This window comes from Lycium ferocissimum, chromosome 10 (genome assembly GCF_029784015.1).
Source record: "Lycium ferocissimum isolate CSIRO_LF1 chromosome 10, AGI_CSIRO_Lferr_CH_V1, whole genome shotgun sequence".
In the NCBI taxonomy this organism is placed as follows: domain Eukaryota; kingdom Viridiplantae; phylum Streptophyta; class Magnoliopsida; order Solanales; family Solanaceae; genus Lycium; species Lycium ferocissimum.
In genome coordinates, this window is record NC_081351.1 from 18319736 (window position 1) to 18331619 (window position 11884).

The 11884-nt window shown below is 34.7% G+C and overlaps 2 protein-coding genes across 2 annotated transcripts; both read right to left on the reverse strand.

The window, feature by feature from the left end:
* Positions 1 to 1030: 1030 nt before the first annotated feature.
* LOC132032660 (small ribosomal subunit protein uS4y-like) lies at positions 1031 to 5586 on the reverse strand. Its single transcript, XM_059422325.1, has 3 exons — positions 5436 to 5586; positions 3199 to 3580; positions 1031 to 1500 (listed from the first exon to the last, which is right to left on the reverse strand). Exons 1-3 carry the CDS (start codon positions 5461 to 5463, stop codon positions 1317 to 1319), a joined length of 594 nt encoding a protein of 197 aa, XP_059278308.1. The 5' UTR covers positions 5464 to 5586; the 3' UTR covers positions 1031 to 1316.
* A 1120-nt stretch (positions 5587 to 6706) lies between these two features.
* Positions 6707 to 10330, reverse strand: LOC132032661 (small ribosomal subunit protein uS4y). The gene is made up of 3 exons (XM_059422326.1): positions 10195 to 10330; positions 7939 to 8320; positions 6707 to 7057 (listed from the first exon to the last, which is right to left on the reverse strand). Exons 1-3 carry the CDS (start codon positions 10220 to 10222, stop codon positions 6874 to 6876), a joined length of 594 nt encoding a protein of 197 aa, XP_059278309.1. The 5' UTR covers positions 10223 to 10330; the 3' UTR covers positions 6707 to 6873.
* Positions 10331 to 11884: the final 1554 nt, after the last annotated feature.

The window sequence follows — 11884 nt, forward strand, 5'->3', positions numbered from 1 at the left end:
TACGAACAATATATCTACCAACTTATGGTTGGTAAACATGATTGGTAAATATATCTATCAACTTATGGGTCTTTTTTTTACAAAATATAAACGTATGGGTCAAATTTTACATTTATATTTTTTTATTTTAAATCCCAAATCATGCCTTTTTGGATGATTTGGGATTTCATATCATGAGATGAAATCAGAGATGAAATCACATGTCCAAACGCTGATTTCATCTCATAATTTCATCTCATGAGATAAAATCGCATGTCCAAACGCCTACTATAATTGTCCTTAACATTAAATTTAAGTTCAAAATTATCCCTTTTTCTAACAGAAATTGATGTGAAATACATTATTATGTAACCGAATATGGGGAAAAGGATCAAGAATACCCTCTACTATGCGAAAAAGATAATCTATGCCCTCCGTTATACTTTTGGTCCACTATTATTACCTCCTACGTTACAAAATTGATGCAAAAATATCACTTCTCCGATAAGACCCTCCAACATGGCAAACACCAATTCAAGCGGTTGATATTTCGCTGAGATGTACGTCACATAGCATGCCACCTTACTGTTCCACCCCCTTTTACCCCTTACCCCACCTTTTCTTCCATCACCACCTCCCCCTTCATCCCACCACCATCACCTCCTCCTTCAAATCTTGATTGTCATATTTAGCCACCTGACTCCATGGATAAAGGTGGAAGCTCACTAAGATTGCTCATATAGGTACTTTTGAGAAATAAAAAGGATGTAAGCGCCACAAATGCAATGCTCAAGTGAAATACTGGGGCATTAATAACTCCCATGGTATTATTTTTTCACATCAATATGAGCAACACTCGCAGGAAAGTCCAAGATGCACCTCAATTTTGCTATTATTTTGGTGAGTCCAACTATATACGTACAACTTCATTGACAACAATGTATTAAGTGAAAGCATTAACTACCAAAAATACTGTAAAATATACATCTGCTATAGCTAGAAAGTAATAAACTCATGCGAACTGTTGTGGAAAATTTCCACTGGAAACTGATTCAGGCAAAGACCAATCCATTATCTAATGAAGAAGATAGAAGATAAGAATATACTATTCCCTCCAATAAAAACTTCTCTAAATACATGGTCGGCTGATTCAATAATAAATTTAGACAAGAGCCTATGAAGTGATTAAAAGTGTGAAATCCAAACTCAAAATCTTCCCAACCTCTTGTTGAAGACATTTCTAACATATGAAAGGTACATAAAGTTAAAGAAACAAAAAACAAAAGGGTACAACATAGGCAAAAGTATAACATCCAAATGTAAATAAACGTAAGAGCTCAGTCTTCATCTTCCTCGTCTCCATCACCACCAGATGCCTTCTTTGCAGCAGCTTTTTGGTTCTTTCGCTTCACTCTTCCAGGACGACCGCCCCCGAAAGGACTGGTGAGAGAGAAGTCAATGTGCTTCTGGGAGTCCACTCTCACCATAAAAGAAGGGACGTTCACCACCTGCCTTCCAACTCTGCATGACAACAACATCAATAGATGAGGGAAGCATATTCCACATGCCGTTAAAGTGATAAATAGCCCAAAGTGAGAGACCGAAGAAAGCCCAAAATGGGCGGGCCAAGCCGAAGTGTTTATGTTCACAGAAGTACTAAACAAATAATTCATAGACTACTACTCTGTATAACATACAGAGTACAAGCTATTGAAAGGAACCCACCGTCTCATGACTTTTAATCTGTTACCACTAGTCAAACAATGGCAATAAATGACACACAATTCTTTCTTTCATTTCAACAACAACATACCCAGTGTAATCCCACAAGTGGGGTATGGGGAGGGTAGGATGTATGTAGACCTTACCTCTACCTGTGCTTTATTTCATTTCCTCAAAAAAAAAAGAAGTTGGAAGTGGAAGTTAAATAAAACAATTCTACAAATTTAACTTCGAGGAACATGAAGCTTCTTCAAATGACAATCTAGCTTTACTGAAAATGCTATACATCTGCTCGTTGTTTATAAAAGCAGAAATAAATTATAAAATAAACGGACAAGTCATCCATATGCACACTGCAGTGTACTTCAGTTATGCAAGTTCTCATGACTTCACTACAACTACATGGCTTATTTCCATAACAATTTGCAAAAGATGGAAACTACAGATTATTGAATTGGACAATACTTCCAAAATGAAAGCAAGTTTAACCTGTCTGCATTAGCAGACCAACAAACAATCTTCACAAAAAGCATACTGACCTGTTCAGCAGCATCATACTAGGAATTACTGTTTCATGGTTGTGGCATCTTAGTGGGTCTTCAGAGATGCTCCGAAACTTTTCAGTATAGAAGCATATCTTGGAATAAGATGGCGTTTTTTTTTTTTTTTTTTTTTTTTTTTTTTTTTTTTTTTTTGACTTGAAAAGGAAAGCAAAGAACGTGGGAAGACCTTTAAAAAAGACGGAGAACCCAAATATGACTATTCTTTTTTCCTCAAAAGGCACATCAATCATCAATGAGCATGAGGATTCATGATTGGATTATTTGACTATATTTTCACTAACGTTCAATGATTCCCCTCTATATCGTAGGTCATTTTAGCAATTTCAATCTCTATAAAAATAAGTATTATTATGTTACCTCAAACATGATATTTATGTTAAAGCTCTTTAACAAAAAGAAAGTCAAATCAATGACTCAAACCTAGAATATTTCCCATAAAAAAGTATATTCTTCGCCTAATAACACAACGCCACATATTGTTTTATCATTGTAGCAAATTCTTCTTTGCACTTAATAATTCCTGCTACCATAAATTTAAATTCAAAGAAAGTACCAAAGAGAAAAAATAGTCTGAGATTAATTATTATAACTGTGTCACTAAAACTATAATATGTTATTACCTGATATGCCTTTGTCTAATGAGACTCTAGCATGGTCGAAAAGAAAGCCTCAAAAATAAATCTTTTAGAAGGAATATCAAAATGAAAAGCTGATTAGAACTCCCCAAGATGTGTGCAAAGGCTACAACAATTGCTAGATAGAAAAGGTTCGCCTATCAAACATATTATTGCAACATAATATATAATTCTAAAAGATATTCACTTCAGAAGTCTTGCTACCATACATTCAGTCGAAGGAAAAAACCAGAAAACAAAAAAAGCAAACAAAGCATATTTATTTGAACCTCGCCACTAAAACTAGAAATAAATTTTACCTGATATGCCTTTGCCTAATTAGCACTCTAGCATGGTGGATTGACTTGGCCATGCCAGTCTTGAAGACAAGGGTTTGGAGACGACGCTCAAGAAAGTTCTCCACAGTGAGAGCTAAGACATAATCAAGCTTGTTCTGGCTCTCATCCAATAGTCCATATCTGTTCATCCTTCTCAAGAGTGCTTCACCTTCAAAGATACGACGTGAGTCTTTCTCATCCAAGGTTAGAAGCATTCTTGCAGCATTTCTGATACGGCTCAAAGCATACTGAACTCTCCAGAGCTCCCTCTTGCACCTCAGTCCATATTCTCCAACAAGCTTTAACTCTGCATCCAAACGCTCCTTCTCATATGGGCGTCGAGGCTTCTTAAAGGTCTTTCCATCTGAGTTACACATCAAAGGTTAAGAAAATATGTTTAAAGGTTAACAGCAATATATATTTTATATACAAAGCTAGATCTAGATGTATTAGCAAAATAGAATACAGAGGCAATAGTTTATATCTTTTTTTTTTTTTTTTTAAAAAAATGGTAACTGCGGCAATGGTTTATATCTCCATATATTAGTATAACAAATGTTGCTATTACAACACCTCCCCCAAACTATTTGGCTTCTACTGCTTGAATCCTCTATATCAGTTTGCTCTCTGCTCTCTTTTGAACTGTTTTATTCGAACACTCAAAAATTTGTCTTTTCTTTCGAGCCGAGGGTCTATCGGGAACAACCTCTCTACCCCATAAAGGTAGGGTAAGGTTTGCATACATCCTAACCTCCCTAGACCCCACTTGTGGGACTACACTGGGTACATTGTTGTTGTTGTTGTTGTGTGTGACTCAAAAATTTGTCTTTTAAAACTAATTAGGGGCTTTCAATACCAGAGGATTTCAAGATCTCATAGTTATAACAACATAGACACACAAATCCCTAGACAAACAAAAGGAACTCCTAAAAATTATTGTAACGTAAGAGCACCAACAGGATTGAGCCTTAATCACAACTAGTCAGTATCACCTGTATGAATATGAATATTTCTCTCCTACTATACTTATCTTCAAAGACGTGTAGATCATCAAATTGTGATGATGCACGTAATGGATTATCAGTTAAAATCATTAAGAAATGGAGGTCCAATACAATATCACTGAGTGATAGAATCATAATATAAATACAACCTTTCCAATTATATATAACGACGAACCTTTTAAATCTAATTAATTTTAACGAGTCTGAATTTATCAGCACTTATCAAAGAAACTGTCTACATTCTTCCAACAATTTTCTCACCACTCCTCAAGGCCAATGATATGAAAGGGTCGAATCGTTATTCTAGATTTGACGTCAGATACATTTCCATTATGTTACCTAGGCAAACCTGCCAACTCATGTGACAAAGTCAAATTGTTCCTAAAGTTGTCTGACAAAGTCAAATTGTTCCTAAAGTTGTCAAAAAAATTAAAGTCATCGCTATCCACATTAGCTCTTCAATTTCTGTTATTATCTATTGTTCCTTGTAATTCCATAATAGTATTATTTTGTTGTAGTTACTATTCTTTTTAAGAATGCTCTGTCATGCTATCTTTAGTATTTTGTCGTGGCTTCTTCACTTCCGTTGTTTCTATTCCATACCGCTTTAATATGCTTTCTATTGAGCCGAGGGTCTTTCGGAAACGACCTCTCTACCAGCCAAGGTAGGGGTAAGGTCTGTGTACACTATACCCTCCCCAGAACTCACTTGTGGGATTACACCCGAAATATGTTGTTGTTGTTGTTGCTGCTATTCAGCTCGAATTATACGCAATAATTTATCAACATTTTCAAAAATTAAATGTTTATTTTATGTTCAAACATTTATCGCACGAAAATACTGAATGCAGTGACACTCGGCATTTGGATCAGGCTCTCTGCTATTCAAAAACCAAAATTCAAGGAAACGGAAAATTATGCTCTATGTCTACTGGGAGAAAAAATTTACGCCACATAGCCCATATTTTGAGTTTATTACCCAGCTTAGCCCATTTTTTTGTGTATAAACACCTTTTATGTATAATGCTTTCTCCCCAGGTATAATATTGTATATTGGGCTACGTGGGGTAATAATTTTTAAAAGCTGTATATTTTTGAAAATTTACAAAATTTTAGTGTGTATTAAATCAAACAAATTCTTAGAAGAGACATTTAGCATACACATTACATAATAACAAAGAAAGAAAAATAATCCGTAAAAAATTGAATACTTACAGTTGCGGTAAAAATTGACATGCACCATTTTTTTTTTTAATTTTGGGTCACAGAAATGGAGAAAGTGAAAAATCAGAGTTTTGAAAGTAGGCAGTGTACAAATTTCGTTATAAACCCTAATGGGCCTTGAATGGGTCTCAAAATTGAAATGGGTTCAACACTAAGCCCAATTTTTGATGTATTCGGGGATGGTCTTTAATTTTTGGTCATCAAATGCTTTAATTTTTGTGTTCGATTAAAATATCTCGAGGTTCTGGGTTCAAACTCTAGCTCAGTCAAAAATAATTGCAAGACAGAGTTTCGTTGCAAAATTAGGTCTACTGGGGCAAAATTAGGTCTTGTCATTCCAAAGAGAGTGAAAAAAAGAAAAAAAATTGCCTTAAGCCAGACTTTCGCGAAGCCAAGCCTGCCTTGTAATTTTTTATTTTTTTTGACTAAGCGGGTGTTCGAACGCAGAACCTCAGTAATTTCAACCACTTTTTTAAGCGAAGGACAAAAATTAAAGACCAACGCCTTTGAAGGGAAATCCGTGCAAAAAAATGTATAGGGGTTAAGTTCGCAAACGACCTCCATAGGGGGTGGTTTTGATTTTTTAGCCGATTAACATTTTTTAAGAAAAAAAATACCTAGGCATAGTTTTTGTTGTTCAACAAGCATAAGTTGTGGACATAAATTAGTTTTGCTTATAAGACAGAAGTTCATAATATTTTAAGATAGTGAACCTGATCAATTGAACAATAAGTTATGCCCTTATAGGCCAAAGTTAGAACTTATGCATAATGGCAACAAAAGTTCTTCCAAGCAAAAAAATTTTCAAATTAAGGTTATTTTTCAAAAAGAAATTGTTAACCGAGGAACAAAAATTTAATTGTGAACACTTACATTACACAAGGACACCACGCATCATTTTCTGTACATGTGATTAGAGATTTAGCCACTCGTCTTATATTTTTTCAGAAAATAACCACTTTTCAGCCTTTCAATTATCCAGACTTCACAAGAAAAAATTCATGATTCGTAGTTGTCAGATTTTTTTTCATTAGGTTGGTGTTTAATGTACCGCTTGTCTAGCTCATATTTTGCATGAACACCTCAATGTTAGAGATAAAAAGGAGGGGATGAATGTTCTCGAAGAGAAAATGGCCATGGAAAAAAAGCTGAGGCGAATTCCAAACTAGAGATATGGAAACATGAACCAAGTTTATCTTCCGAAAATTTGGAAACGAGTAAACAGCCAATTAAATGGCCTAGTAAAATAGGTAAAAAGTTCAGAATTTAGATCATATTCATAACCAGAAATAGTTCCCCCTTAATAACCAGGTCAACTTAAAGTGAATTTAGTCCAAAGCCTAAAGTGCAAAATTCACACTAAGAAATTCACTTAAAATTTGCAATACAAGAGAGTCCTATATAGGCGTTAACACATGAAAATAGGTGATCATTCTTCGTCTTCCTCATCTCCATCCCCACCAGATGCCTTCTTTGCAGCAGCTTTCTGGTTCCTTCGCTTCACTCTTCCAGGGCGACCACCACCGAAAGGACTAGTGAGAGAGAAGTCAATGTGCTTCTGTGAGTCGACTCTCACCATAAAGGATGGAACATTCACCACCTGTCTTCCGACCCTGCAATGCAACAACATTAGTACCGAAAAACCCAAAGTGAATGAAAACTGAGTAAACCTAAAGTGGGCAGTCGAGCGAGGCATGTTAAAAAGGAACTGATGTTCACAGAAATAAATAAAGAACCAATAATTCATCGAGAATACTTTGCAAAATGTGGAAGAGGAAAGAGTAAATAACGGGATTTCAATCTAGCAGTGCAATAACAAGAAATGCAATAGATAACACATCAAATCATTGTGTCATCTAGTTAAAAAGAAAAAAAAAATCTACCGTTGGAAGTTTAATAACTGCAAATTTAGCTTCTAAGAAGCCCTAGAAACTCAAACCACTTTGAGATTCATCAACATAAATTACAGTGAGCAAATAAACAAGAGCTTCTCAAGAAAACAGAGTACTGATTGCATAATGCTTCCAAAATAAACAACCTTAGTTAAAAGAGACAATCTTTATGAACTGACGTTTAGCAGCTTCAGACTGAGAATTTTCATTCCACAGTTAAGGCATCTTGGTTAGCCTTAAGGACATGTTCTGAAACCATTAGGTCAAAGGAGTTCTCCAAAGAAAAGGTACAAGACCTCAACAAGGACCTTCGAGGAAAGCACATCTATATTTAAAAAAATCCCTGATCTTTATGTTAAAGTTCTTTAGCGGAAAACCAGGACTCATAAATGATTTCTTAGAAGGAATATCAAAATGAGAGGATGATCCGAACATCCCCTCAAAATGTCTGATCAAAGGCTAGAACAGTTCACCCATCACACATACTATTGCATTCTAATCAACAATTCTAAAAAGGTATTCCCTTCAGAAGTACTGCTTTAAAAAGTAGACTAAGCTCTATTTTCTTGAACTTCGCCACTAAAACTAGAAATAAATTTTACCTGATATGCCTTTGCCTAATCAGCACTCTAGCATGGTGGATTGACTTGGCCATGCCAGTCTTGAAGACAAGGGTTTGGAGACGACGCTCAAGAAAGTTCTCCACGGTAAGAGCCAAGACATAATCAAGCTTGTTCTGGCTCTCATCCAATAATCCGTATCTGTTCATCCTTCTCAAGAGTGCTTCACCTTCAAAAATACGACGTGGGTCCTTCTCATCTAATGTCAAAAGCATTCTTGCAGCATTTCTGATACGGCTCAAGGCATACTGAACTCTCCAAAGTTCCCTCTTGCATCTCAATCCATATTCTCCAACAAGCTTTAACTCCGCATCCAATCGCTCCTTCTCATATGGGCGTCGAGGCTTCTTAAAGGTCTTCCCATCTGGGTTACACATCAAAGGTTAAGAATATGAATGAAGGCTAATGGCACTATATTTTTGTATATACAAAGCTAGATCATGATATATTAGCAAAATATAAGATAGAGACAACAGTTCATATCTCCAGAGACTAGTCTAACAAATGCTGCTACAGCAACACTTTAATCCCAATTTATCTGGGTTCAGCTGCTGGAATCCTCTATACTCGTTTGCTCCGTTTGAACTGTTTTAGTCCAACACTCAAAATTTTATCTTTTGAGGCCAATTAGGGATTCTCCGTCACTAGAGGATCTCCAGATCTCATAGTAGAAACAACATTGGCATATAAATCTCTAAAAGGACTAAAGAGACCCCTAAGAAATACGGTACTGTACCCAACTATTTAATATCATGTGTATCAAAATGAATCTCTTACAACTATCATATTTATCATCAAAGACTAGTAGATTATCAAAAAGTGATGATGCACGTAACTGGTTACCAGCTAATCATTAAGAATTGGTGGTCTAATAAAATGTCATTGAGTAATAGAACCACAATAAAATTCAACCTTTTCAATTATATATCAAGACAAACCAAGAAATAGAATATCATCACAACCGTCAAAATATGTATACAATGCAGTGCATCTGATCGCCAACAGAACTGAGCTGAATTTGACAATTACCAAACCCTCATCTTCTTAAGATTAGCAAGTTGAATTTATCAGCACAAATCAAAGACACTCTACATTATTCCAACAAATTCGAATCACCACTCCTCAAGGCCAGCGACGTGGTCGAATAGTCATTCCAGATTTGCTGTCCGACACGTTTCCATTATGTTACCTAGCCAAAACAGTCACCTCGTGTGACAAAGTCAAACAGTTGTTCCTAAACAAGAACAAAAACCTTTCTCTCCTTGAGTTGCAGAAATATGCAACAGGTTAAAAGTAACAGATTAAGAAACTGCTGACTTTTTGCTTTCTTACTGCTGATTTTACTAGAATAATTAGTGTAGTTTAGTTGTAGGATGAGTCTTTGTTTACATTTAAATTTAGTAAGATAAGTTTAGTTGAGATATTTTAAGATTTGGAATTATATTCTGCATAATATCTGTTTCTAAGTTGCCTACTTAAACCCCTCTATGCTTAATAAACTTAGGGGCAATAGCACTTCTGGTCTCGTAATATCTGAAAAAGCACATTTAACCTTCAATTACTTTAAGTGTGTCTTTTTTGGTCCCTTTATGTAGGAAATATATTACATTCAAACTTTTTCTAGAGCCATATTACCGTCAAATATGGAGTAATAATACAAGCTTAACATGAAACACGGATAATTAAGTGGTGGAATGGTCAATAATTATGATAAAATTGTGATACATTTACTAGAAAAGGGATCAAAATGCACATTTCAATTAACTAAAGGCTAAATATGCTTAGTCAGATATCACAAGGACTAAAATTGAAATTTAGTAATTATTGAGGGACCTAAATGCATAAATTTGTCAATTTTTTTTTTTCAAAATTAAATGTTAATTTTAAGTTCAAACAGTATCACACAAGAATAATAGATGCATTGCTACTCCGTGTATCTAAAAAAAAAAAAAAAAAAAACTGGAATTAACTACAAATTTTATCGCTAATCTGTCGCTAAATCACTCCTAGCTAACATAATATTTTGATAATCTATCGCTAATCCGTTAGTCCTATTTTTTTTAGTAGTGAAAACTCAAGGAAAATTTTAATGTGTATTTAATAAAACAAATTCTTAGAAAAATGAAGAATCTATAAGAGATGCAATTCGCGTAAGTACATACGTAGAGCTATTTAGCCTACACATTGCATAAGAACAAAAAAAAAAGAGAAATAATTTGTAGAAAATTGAAGACTTACAGTTGCGGTAAAAGTTGACATGCACCATAGTTACCGGTCACTGGCACCGTAGTCGGCGGCGATCTGCTGAAAAACGAGGGGTTTTTGAAGTGTATAAAATTTCGTTATATTCTTCTTGTTCAGACAAAACCCTAATGGGCCTGAATGGGATTCGCAGAATTGCCCTTCTTTTGGAAATCTTTTAGTTTTGCCCCTCATATTTGAAATCTTTTGGGGTGGGCGTTCGGTTTTTCAGTTCAATTTTTTTAAAGTTCGGTTCGATTTTTCAGTTTCAATCTTTTGAAAGTGGACACCGAATACCGCACCGAATTAGTTCGGTTCGGTTCGATTTTTTGAAGTTCTGTTCGATTCGATTCGGTTTCGATTTTTCTAATTCGATTTTTTTTTAGCAATTACACATCTCTCCATTTATTTCCATTTTTCCTTCTTGATTGCTTCGAGTTACAGAGTTTACGCTAGACTAAATGTTTGAAGGTTTGATGACTTTAGAATCCAACCATAGTGATCATCCACGCATACAAGATAATATCTTCTATATACAAAATATAATGTATTATTCAACGTACAATAAAATCATACGAGGTATATGAAATTTTATATAGTGTATAATCAAATTATGTGAGTTATATCTAATTTATTATAATAGGTGAAATAAATTATATGAATATTATTTTATGTATAAGATTTTTATTATACTATATATAATAAAAATCAACACTCAAATTATTATTATACTTGTGTTCAATATCCTGTAGTGTTAAATGAAAACTGAGATTTTATTTTTTATGGAACAATGAAAGAAGTTGAGAATAAGGAGGAAGTAGAAAAGGTAAGAAAAAAATGCTGAAAAAAAATCTTGCAGAATAAGGAGGAAGTATGAAATTGTATAAAAGCAGTTATACTATGAACAACAAATAGGTATTGGAGTTATTCACGTACAAGGGTTTCCTTATATATAGCAATTTGATTTACTATAAAACACTTAACCTGCCATGTAATGTTTAATAACATTTAGTTGCTAAGAGTATGTAAATATTATAATATTATTGTTTACTTATGTTTTTTTCCCCAAAAAAAATTGAATTCATGTAGTAAATCTTCAAAAAAAAAAAAAAAAAAACTTCGGTTAAACCGAAATACCGAAGAACCGTTGACCCGGAACCAAACACCGAACCGAAACACCGAATTTGTTATAAAAAAATCGAAATCGAACCGAAAAATCAAAAAAACTGAAATCGAAAAACCGAATTAATTCGGTTCGGTCCGATTTTTCAGTTTTCGGTGTTTATGCCCGGCCCTAGAAATCTTTAAATTTTGCCTTTTGGCTAAAACCCATGGGTTCCAGGTTCGAACCCCCAAACAATCAAAATTTAAAAAAAAAATCGCAAGGCAGAGTTTAAATTTCGCTATGCCCCCACCGACATATACTTGTGAAGGAATTACCAAAGTTATATCGGACCCGGCATACTTGTGCCTTATGGGCAGACTTGGCATAAATATGCCGGATCTGGCATAACTTTAGTAATTCCTTCACAAGTTTATGCTGGTCCCAGATAAAAGTTTGCCCATTAAAAGTATCTGGACCCGCATAAACTTGTGAAGGAATTACCAAACTTATGCCGGACCGATACTTATGCCTTATGGCAGACTTGGCATAAGTATGCGGTCCGACATAACTTTGGTAATTCCT

What these genes read in the sequence shown, in the direction of transcription:
- LOC132032660 (XM_059422325.1), bottom strand. Translation starts at nt 5,463, where the DNA reads ATGGTGCATGTCAATTTTTACCGCAACT. An exon ending in TGTCAATTTTTACCGCAACT is followed by an intron (nt 3,581 to 5,435) that starts GTAAGTATTCAA and finishes TGTGTAACTCAG; the next exon opens with ATGGAAAGACCTTTAAGAAG. An exon ending in ATTAGGCAAAGGCATATCAG is followed by an intron (nt 1,501 to 3,198) that starts GTAAAATTTATT and finishes GTTGTCATGCAG; the next exon opens with AGTTGGAAGGCAGGTGGTGA.
- LOC132032661 (XM_059422326.1), bottom strand. Translation starts at nt 10,222, where the DNA reads ATGGTGCATGTCAACTTTTACCGCAACT. An exon ending in TGTCAACTTTTACCGCAACT is followed by an intron (nt 8,321 to 10,194) that starts GTAAGTCTTCAA and finishes TGTGTAACCCAG; the next exon opens with ATGGGAAGACCTTTAAGAAG. An exon ending in ATTAGGCAAAGGCATATCAG is followed by an intron (nt 7,058 to 7,938) that starts GTAAAATTTATT and finishes GTTGCATTGCAG; the next exon opens with GGTCGGAAGACAGGTGGTGA.